Genomic DNA, 9,983 nt, shown 5'->3' with positions numbered 1-9,983 from the left:
ATTTTCCTCTGCCATTGTCAGTACCATCGACACTGAATCATTTCTCTCCAGCACTTGAAGTGACTGAATTTACCTTCCACAATATATGTCATAATGTGGAAAGGAAGGAGTGTACCCTATCCTTCTTAGGGTAAACACTGATCTAAAGCAGATATTAAGTCCTAATAAAGTTCTAAAGCAATTTTTGCAGAATTTGGTTTCAAAAGAAAACTACTCATTGACTTGACAGGACTTTGAATAAAGCAGGTTTTATTAGAAAAACGTGAACACAAAAGTATACGTATAAAAACAAGCATCTTAAAGTGATTTCTTTGTTCTACAGTAATATAAATATTTTTGTAAATGTCACATTAGTATCTAATACATGTCTAACATAGTTAAAAGTTCCCTGCAACAAAATGAATTTTCTCCTCTCACTCGTCACTTTCTCTTTTCTTTCAAGTCTTTCAGGTTCTCAGGATTATTGTCAAAACTGAGATCAGGTTAAGGCAACTCAAAACCTTGACTTAAGTCTAAATCAGACTTCATTAATACAGGTCTACTGTGAATGTCTAACTGATCAACACTAATCTTCATCTGATGCATGTTATTGTAACATATTATCTCTGCATTTGAGTTTAGATTTAGGTTATATGTGTATACTTCATGCATTTCCATACAACTCCTGTCATCCAGTCATAACTGAGTGGAGGCTTACAGTATACAGTATATATCAAGTAATGGAGGTTTTTGTTTTCGGCATGGCACGGGCAAAATCCATTTAAGCCGCCTAACCCTGACACCACAATATATTTGACCTTCGGTCTCATTTAGGATGGAAACCTAACTGCATTTTTAGGCCTCAGATGATGGTCCTTTTGGCCCTGAGAGGTGAATCTGTGCTGTAGAAGGCAAAATCCCTCGCTGTCCATCCCGTTTAAGTGTCTCAGACTTGGCAGAGGTTATAGCAGGGCACAGGCCTCTCCAGCACGTTGTCTCCGTCCACCTCAAACACGTAATCGCAACGGTGTGCGATCAGAGGAGCATCAGACAGAGCCACACTCTGGTTACCAAAGGAGATTACTGTGTCTCTCTGTAGGGAAGATGCAAACAACAGCAGAGTTAATTAAGATGGTGAAAGTACATCTCAAAAGGTTGGGTTTTTTTCAAATTAAAGAAAAGAATCAAAGCTTAGAGCAAAAATGACCATGAATGTTTTTAAAACGGCTATGAAATTCAAAATGATAGCATAAAAAGATGTCTTTAAATATTCAGTGTGTGAAAAGTGATGCATACATATTTGTAAACATGTTAACATGCTGACATTAGCATTTAGCTCAAAGCATTGTCTCTCAGAGATGCTAGCATGGCTGTAGACTGTGTCCTGTTTTCCCAAAATTGATCTTTGATAGTTTAGCTTGATATTAAATCTTCAGGGAAAGATTTCAAGTCTAGTTTTCAGGTGTTTAAATCCTCACATGTGCATGTGTACTTGACTTGACCCAATTTGAATAAACTGAAAATCCTCCTCACCCGTTGATAACCACCTCCGTTACTGGTAGGGGTGTTGGCAGCAGCCGCAGCAGTGGCTGCTCTCTCAAAGTCTTTCTTGCATATGTGAGCCATAATCCCAGCAGCTAAGGCATCACCAAGAACATTGATCATTGTCCGGAAGCGATCACTGAGAAAGAAATGAAACAAAAAAAACATTTACACACTGTCCCAACAGCCCCCAAAAGACCCACTGGTACTCTTTACTGTTTATAATATCATTTTTAGTGGAACTTACAGAACCCAGTCGATGGCCACAATCAGTGAGATGTCAGCAGGCGGTAACCCCACAGAGGTCAGGACAATCACCATGGTAACCAGACCCGCTTGAGGTATCCCAGCTGCCCCGATGCTGGCTGCTGTTGCCGTGATACTGATGAGACAAGAGGCAAGATGTTAGAGGTGAAAACTAAAAATCATTTCAACACGAGAGAACAGAGGACAGTGTTTGTTCTCACCTTATAGTGACCAGCTGACCAAAGTCCAAGTCATACTCATTGACCTGAGCGATAAAGATGGCCGCCACTGCCTCATACAGAGCTGTCCCATCCATGTTGATGGTAGCTCCCACTGGCAACACAAAGCGAGCGATCTGCCGGTCCACCCCACAGTTCTCCAGGAGACACTTCATGGTGATTGGCAGAGTGGCTGAGCTGCAGAGGAAGAAGACAAAGGATCTGGAATGAGGTACTTAGTGGAGGGACTAGACTACGTTTACATGACTGGGATAAAAATCATCAGTGCATGTATATCCATCTCTACTTACCTGGATGAGGTGGCCAACGCAATGACAAGAGCCTGCAGCAGCCCCCTGATATAAGAGAAGGGGTTTTTGCGAGTGAAGAAGAAGTAGAAGAGAGGCAGCAGGATGAGGCCATGCACAAACAGACCGGACAGGACTGTGATGAAGTACATGCCCAGCTTCTCCCCCAGGTGGGCCGGGTCGTGCATATCCAGGATCTTCCCGGCCACAAGGAACACAATACCGAAGGGAAAGTACCTGCATAGAGGAGAGAGGAGAATGTGTTTGAATCTTGGAACTTCATGAAAACATTTCAGGAAGAAGCTCTTTCTTATTTCAACTTGAGGGTACCCTGTGGAGATTTTGATCAATAGTGGTGCAATGGAGCAATGTTTTTACATTTGGATCATTGTCTTGTTAAATCATGCAAAGCACATTCTTGCAACTTCTTTTGTATTATCCCACCAGCCGACAGTCAGTGGTGGTAATGTGGTAAGAAATGTAGCAACACACTGACAAAAGCAAGGAAGAAGAAGTCAGTGCTCGTACTCAAATGTAACAGCTTCTTCCCTGGCTCATGCCCTGTCCTTCCACCAAGTTTGGTTCAAATCAGGTCTGTACTTTTTGGGTAATCCTGCGTAATCCTGTGTAATCCTCCACAGGGAACCCTTAACAATACCCCTGCACACAAAGCCAGGTATTGGCTGAATGGTGATAAATGGTTTTCCGAATCTGGTGTGGAAGAACTTGACTCTCCTGACCTCAACCCCATCCAAACACCTTTGGGATTAATTGGGACGTCAGCTATGTGCCAGGCCTTATCACCCAACATCAGTGACAGAGCCACCTGCAGCCAAGCTCCAGAAGTGTGGAGGTTTTTATATCAGCAGATAAATGAATGAATTTGAAATGAGATGTTCTAAAATGTGTGTAATGTTCAGGTGGCCACAGTGTTTTCACAGATGTCCACATACTTTTAGTCATACACTGTATAGTACTATCCACCATCAGTACCATGTGTAGTTATACATCCAATTATTCAACATTAATCTTATTCATGAAAATGCCTCCTTGCTCCATTCACTCAGGTGTAATCCAAGTGTCAGCCAGTAAGGACACTAAAGACGCCACCAGTAACTCTTCCCTGCGTCGTTGTGTGACATTTATTTTTAGAAATAATCTGGCTCTGCTCTGTGGACTCTGTGTAGTCTGTCTATTTTTGAACGTGTGTGCATGACACAGTAGTGTATTTGTGAATGTGTGTGTGTGTGTGTGCGAGTGTGTGAAAGACAGAGAGGGATTGCAGTCTTACCACATAGCTGCGTTAATGATCTTCATGACGCACTCGTTGATGCACTGGCACACGTTGACCAGTGGTGCTCCACGCTCTCCCATCTTCCCCAGCAGCAAACCTGAGAACAGACAGTACATTGACACGTGTAGTTAGTGATTATGGTACGCCTTGCTTACCTCTGATACAGGGTTTAGAAGTTGTAACCAATTACTCAATTAAAGCTGATTCATGATTAGTTCATTCACAAATTATAGATCAAATATAAGCCATTAATAAGGGCAACGTTTGCTGTGTGTTAGTCTTACCCATGGTGGCAGAGAAGATGACAATTCCCAGTACGTTCATGCCTTTGCTCGTACTGGGGACGATCTTATACTTGATGTCAGGTGCAGGGGTGATCTCCAGGAAGACTGGGTGGCCCAGGCGTGGGTTGTGGTAGTCGGGCATGACGTACACATAGTTGGCCTGAGACTCTTTTATATCAGAGTTTTGCACAATTGGTACCAAATCTGTCCGGTACTGGAGTGGGATCAAGGAGAATAACCATAAACATCTGTTAATATGTGGATGTTGAGCACTGAATTAATGAGCAGTATTTTACAATCTAATGTGAGTTTCCTCCAGTTGTCCACTCACCTGTTGAAAAGTTGCCTCAATTAGATTTGACGGGATCATGTTCCTATAAAAGACAGTATACAGACAAATGCAGTATATTAGATCACGTCAGTAGTGAAAGAGCATTACAAATATTTCCAGTTTGGATGTATATTTTCCAGTTTAGTTAAAGAGCTCTTGTATATGTATATTGATCACAGGGGCTGTTTCTTCTCTCCTGGTACAACATGAGTTAACTGGAATAATGTTCATGAATTACTATGTGTTTAAAGTATACTGAGATACAAGATTCAAGATAGTTTTAGGTGAAGTCCATTTTCATACAACACAGGAAAACAGAGGGAGGCTTTCACATCATAACAAGATGGGAGGTTGCATGGGCACAGCTTGCATCCTATACTGGGACTGTGTTTATACAGCATACGTCAGTGACACTGAACTCAGGGAGCAAGTTAGTCAAACACGTAAGAGGACTGAAATGTACAGCTGACATTTGGCTTACACCAACACATACAAACACCCGGCCACAGCTCTCTAAAATAATCAGGTTTAAGGAGGAAAGTATTAGTGGATCTCTGACATGAATGGCCCTGCAGTAAGCCGGAGCACACACAGCGAACTGTAGGCTCCACCTCACAGAGCGTAGCACTGCCCAATTGACCTTCTGAGAAAGTGCTTAACAGATCACAATTAAGCGTCTCCCTATGTTTAGCCGACCTGCTGCATTGCGGTGACACTGCAACTATTTTACAAGCACTTTCGTCCTTCACTTTTTTAATACAATGTTGAAACACTTCCATTGGTGACAACAATAGTTTAGAGGTACATTCAGATGCTGATTTGTTTTGTTTTGCTGCCATTTTATTTGTTTTAACATAATTTTGAAGTCATTGGAGTTCACTCAATGTCAGAACAAACCACTTTTTCAGGATGTTTTGTTTGCTGAGGTTCTCTTGATTTTTGACTTCCTATTGTTTTGTTGTGAAACCTTTTGTGTCAGCTTCCTGTTCCCAAGGAAGCACAGAGAATTTACAAGGTCTGAACTGGATCTGCACTGGTCTGAATTAATCTGTACTGGTTTTCTCCAGGCATTAACATCTTAATCCTGTAGTGGAAAATCTGGAGTCTCGTCTTAAAGTGAAGTGAAGGTGGGAATTACTATTTTCCAATTATCAGTCTAAAAATAGCAAAGACCCCAAGTGTGTCACTGTCTCTTCTTCTTGATTCTCATGTGAAATCCCTTTTGGAACACGCAACAAATGGAAGAAAAATCTGTTTACCAGGAAAGCCTAATTTGGTGCTATGACAAAATGCTGTCTAGTCCGGTTCTTCCTGCTCTTATGAAATGGTAAAGAGGAGGAACATCTTAACCAAGTTGACTAGAGGGAGAGACAATCCGTATTAGTAGTTTTTATCCATGATAGCGACGTGCCTCTAGGGATGGCAGTGATGGTTGGTCCACCATTTTGGTCCACCAGACCAAAACTCCTCAACTAATGGATAGGTTACCATGATATTTGGTACATATATTCATAATACCCAGATGGTGAATCGTATTGCACTTATCCAGTGATATGTCAACATTCACCTGATGGATTGACACCAAATTTCACAGACATTCGTGGTTTCCATGAGATGAATCTGAAGGATTTTGGTGATCACTCTGACTTTTCCTCTACCATGATGTTGACATTTGTGGCTTTGATTAAAATGTCTCAACAACTACTGGATGCATCGCCATAACAGACATTCATGCCTCTCTCAAGTTGAATTTAAAAATCTTTATCTAGTACCATTAGTAGGTAAAAAATCTTAACTTGTCCAATATTTGACCAATATGGCTGTAGATGCTTAGGGAAGAATAAGTTAAATCACATCTGAATCATCATCTTTTTTTTGTTGTTCAAATTCCACAGGGAGGTCAGAGGTCAGTTACAGAGCAGCAACAGAACTGGTGGGGAGCTCAGCGTCTTTGTTCAAGTGACGGCGGTCATTAGGTTCATGTTGTCAATGCGTGATGTTTACCTGATGAGGTCCAGCAGAGCGTCAGCAGAAGTCATAACAGGTCCTGAGCTGGCGTGGTGACCGTCTTTCTCTGAGCCTGTCCCCGGGTGAATGATGAGCACCAGCACGATTCCCACGATGACAGCGATGAAGGTCGTCCACAGGTAGTAGGTGATGGTCAGGACTCCCAGCCGGCCGCTTGCCTTTGTGTCCATGGCTGACAGACCAGACATAAGACTGGATGGGAAAACAGAGGTGGGTGATTAGTCCTGTTTAAACTGTGAAATGTTTCAAATCACCACCAGGATGCTCCGGACCTCTCAGAAATATTCCTTCGCCCAAAATATTTACATGGAAACAACACTGGAAAACTTTGTTCTCATGCTTCTTTGAGAATGAAATGGAGCATCACATACAAACACTGTTAATTAAAGATAAGATTTGGCTCTCACATTTTTTACTGATCAGACAGATGGTTAATACTGCAATTGATGTCAGATGTTTATTTGTTGATATATCAGAGGAGTGACACATTTCATAGTCATTCTCTGACTGTGGGTCAGAAAGATGGTGACAGTTTCAAAACACTGCATGTGATTGCAGTTGTGTTTCACATCTTCTTACCTGGAGGTGATAAGTGGCAGAATCAGCATCTTTAACATCCTCATCAGAAGCTCTCCAGGGAAGGAGAAGTAGATCTTGGCCTGTATATGAGAGAGAAACACGTGAAGCAAACCGCATTTTCCACTTTTACTGTAATGACCAAATAACATCCCACAGGTGAAGATCCTGTGGGGAGACAGGAGACATGTATAGCACAGTAATGCAGAAGTACATTTCAGCAACACAGTGTTAGTTAAATAAATCTGATACTGAGGATATTTATTTTGTATTATGTTTGATGTCCAAGGACTTGTAACACTATAAAATAGTCATATGTATATATCATTTATTACAATTTTGGACTCAGAAACTGGACAATAAAGATGTGCGTGTGTTTTGCAAATTGATTTACTGTTGATATCACAAAATTTATTTCTCATGCACTTTATTTTTTCTCATAGCTGTGAGTGTGGCCCTTTGTTTTAATTTGCCATTTGCATTCACTCTCACTTTAAGGATCTTGTATGTTTTATAGGCTGCTGCTGCCACAAAGGTTACACTGCTGAGCACTCTGGACACTAATCACTGATTCAGTCTCATAAGCTTCTGGGTCCAATTAGAGCATGTTACATCACTGTAGCATAATATCAGGAGTGTATTTGGCCTTTAACCAGACATTTTAACATTTCTAATTTGTTTGTCATTAATTAAAACTACAGTAACTGATTTTTGGGCCATCAGTGGAAACAAGCTGTAAACACAACACTGATATATTATTACCCTTTGAGATCATATGAAGAAACAGTGTGCCTTTTTCAAAATTTTTTCTTAATTTTGAGTTTTTTTGCTTTTTTTGTGACTCTGTTTTTGGTCTCCTCCAACTCCTCTTTAAGCCAAAACAATGAGTTAAAAGAAGCTATAAGACTCTCTTTGTGTTCATCACTTCAAACAATACCTTCCACATACAAATACACATTTTAATCAAATGTTATTGTAAAAATATTGATTATAGCTGCTCTCACTGTTTCTGCACTTCCTCTGTTTTCCCTGTTACATCTGATTTTCTGTTTCCCTCTTCACATATTTTCCATTATATTCTGTTAGCTTTATATAACATTGCCTGTTGTTGAATTTCCATCCACTCATCCATACCTGTGTGGACAGGTTGAGCGACCTAAGGACAAATCCAAGCACGCAGCCCGTCACCACAGCAAAGACTGAGAGCGTCAGAAGGCCATTCCTCTTGCAGTAGTCCTTCACATACTCCCTGATTTTCACCGACACCATATTATTCAACGACTTCTTCAACCCCTCCATCATGATTCAGGCTCGGCCCGTATCCTAACAGTCCCCCCCTCCCCCCTGACCTGAGCGACCACAGATATCCGGATCTCCTGGTGAATGAGGTAGATCTGTATGTATCCCACAAGATCCGAGGCGGAGGACAGCCAGTCTGACAATCTGATCAAATGTGGGTCCTGTTTCACACTGAGGAGCTCATCCAGTCTGAGAGAGGAAGCGTTGACTAACTGATTCCTGGTAAAGTGTTGCCTAAGTGGATTATCCCTATCCCATGGTAACACAGGCTCCTTCAGAGCCACTCAGGATTATTGAAGAGGCTAAAGACAAGACCTCAGCACTGATTAGAAAGCCCAAGGCATCCCATTCATAAAACAGGTGCTTGAACTTTGACCTCTGTGACTCAACCCTAGACAAACAAACAAGGTAAAACAACTTTTGCAGTGGAACTTGTTGTTCCTACATCCTCCAAACAGTATTGCTTTTGGTTAATTAACTAATCAGATTCTACAAAATCACAAGAAGTAAGTTACTGACAGTAATAAAAAAGAAATCTAAACAAGATAGTGTGACATCACTGATACACTTGTTGCTCTCTGGGGGCAAACATTGACGCTGGACTTTGATTCCACTGTGTGTGAGTGAGGGAACTGAACTCTGCAGGCAGGATTATCAGAGGGCAGAGGCCAAAGGTAAGACACCACAGCACCATCAGCCCTCTGTGTTCAGAACATGCCCCGGCACTTCGTTGTCCTATGATCTCACCGTGACGTTAGGCTGTGTCACCTACACAGGGGTCAGGGCATGCACTAAGAAGCCTTAATGTCAGGACTTGTCATTTTAGCTGGTAAATGATGCGTCGCTGGCCCAGAGGAGCTGCCTCAGATGAACCTTCAGGTGCCGGCGTGAACTTAAACCCTACAGGCTGTGGTGGGGAATGTGCTTGCACTCTTTCTCCAGAGGAGACAAGTGATCACTGCCATGCTAACTTTATTGTTTGTGTTTATTTATGCATGACTGTTTATAATAGATTGACTCTTTCTGTCTTTCTCTACACTCTTTTTTAATCAGTGGTGTAAAAGCAGCCAGTGTTAACAGTAACCATGGCATACTGTTGTTATCAGTCATCCAGGTTGTCTGGTTATTTTAGCGTGTGTTTGCATGCTTTGTTAATTCTGTAGTTGCCCCGCGTCTGCTGACGTCACAGTGTCCATGCTGACCTGGGAACAGATCCAAACTTGACTCTCTCCTGTCCAACAATGTCTGCACCTACGTCACCTGTAACCAATCCAATAACATTTAATCCTTGTGCATGCAGCAAGCTCACACAATGGTACGAAAAGGACACATTCTTAGAAACACTTGTTCGTGATTCTTCATGAACTTTCACCCCCGGCCCCTCCCTCTTCTCCCTCTCTGAATGAAAAGCTTGGGATGAAAAAACATAAAAACAAGAAATATTAGTTTCACTACAATGACTTGTAACAACTGACTGGAAATAGTGGAATAAATATAAATAGTGCTTCTGCTAACAAAAACAATCACCATGACATTAAAACTTTATGTAAGCTTTTTTGCTAAATTGACAAAAAGTGGTCTGAAAATTTCAGCAAAATGTGCCTTTATTTTAGTGTAAATCTGTATTTGGTGCTCGGTGAGGTTAGTGTGAGCTCTGTGTTCAGTCTCTTCCTCTTCAGCAGCTGCAGTCAGTTCCTGCTGTAACAGCTCAGTGTCTCTGCAGTCTGACTGAGGGAGGTTTTTGTACGACTACAAATCACTGTGTGCACACCCAGGCACTGTTTATTTCTTCATAAGCTGAACAGTAGTAAACTGTTGCATCCTCAGTCTGAACTCCACTGATGGTCAAAGCAGTGTTCACACCGTCTCCTCTGCCAG

At 41.7% G+C, this 9,983-nt stretch overlaps 2 protein-coding genes and 1 gene segment (V, D, J or C); 1 reads left to right on the top strand and 2 right to left on the bottom strand.

The window, feature by feature from the left end:
• Positions 1-9,983, top strand: part of LOC108874845 (Ig kappa chain V region Mem5) — a 43,838-nt gene that overhangs the window by 21,562 nt on the left and 12,293 nt on the right. The window lies entirely within an intron of this gene.
• LOC108874875 (Ig kappa chain V-III region MOPC 63-like) overlaps positions 1-9,983 on the bottom strand; it is a 34,164-nt gene that overhangs the window by 20,682 nt on the left and 3,499 nt on the right.
• Positions 233-8,123, bottom strand: LOC108874878 (excitatory amino acid transporter 5-like). Its single transcript, XM_018663425.2, has 11 exons — positions 7,941-8,123; positions 6,810-6,889; positions 6,207-6,422; positions 4,203-4,245; positions 3,872-4,085; positions 3,585-3,684; positions 2,297-2,530; positions 1,989-2,183; positions 1,769-1,903; positions 1,513-1,660; positions 233-1,072 (listed from the first exon to the last, which is right to left on the bottom strand). Exons 1-11 carry the CDS (start codon positions 8,106-8,108, stop codon positions 926-928), a joined length of 1,680 nt encoding a protein of 559 aa, XP_018518941.1. The 5' UTR covers positions 8,109-8,123; the 3' UTR covers positions 233-925.

This window comes from Lates calcarifer, linkage group LG19 (genome assembly GCF_001640805.2).
Source record: "Lates calcarifer isolate ASB-BC8 linkage group LG19, TLL_Latcal_v3, whole genome shotgun sequence".
Lineage (NCBI taxonomy): Eukaryota > Metazoa > Chordata > Actinopteri > Centropomidae > Lates > Lates calcarifer.
The sequence above is the reverse complement of the archived record's forward strand: the minus strand, read 5'-3'. Positions and strand labels throughout refer to the sequence as shown.

Excerpts from the sequence above, each read along its gene's own strand:
- LOC108874878 (XM_018663425.2), bottom strand. The coding sequence starts at position 8,108 with ATGATGGAGGGGTTGAAGAAGTCGTTGAATAATATGGTGTCGGTGAAA. Across the intron at positions 6,890-7,940 it reads CGCTCAACCTGTCCACACAG|GCCAAGATCTACTTCTCCTT; the intron begins GTATGGATGAGT and ends TCTCATATACAG. Across the intron at positions 1,073-1,512 it reads ACGGAGGTGGTTATCAACGG|AGAGACACAGTAATCTCCTT; the intron begins GTGAGGAGGATT and ends TCTTCCCTACAG.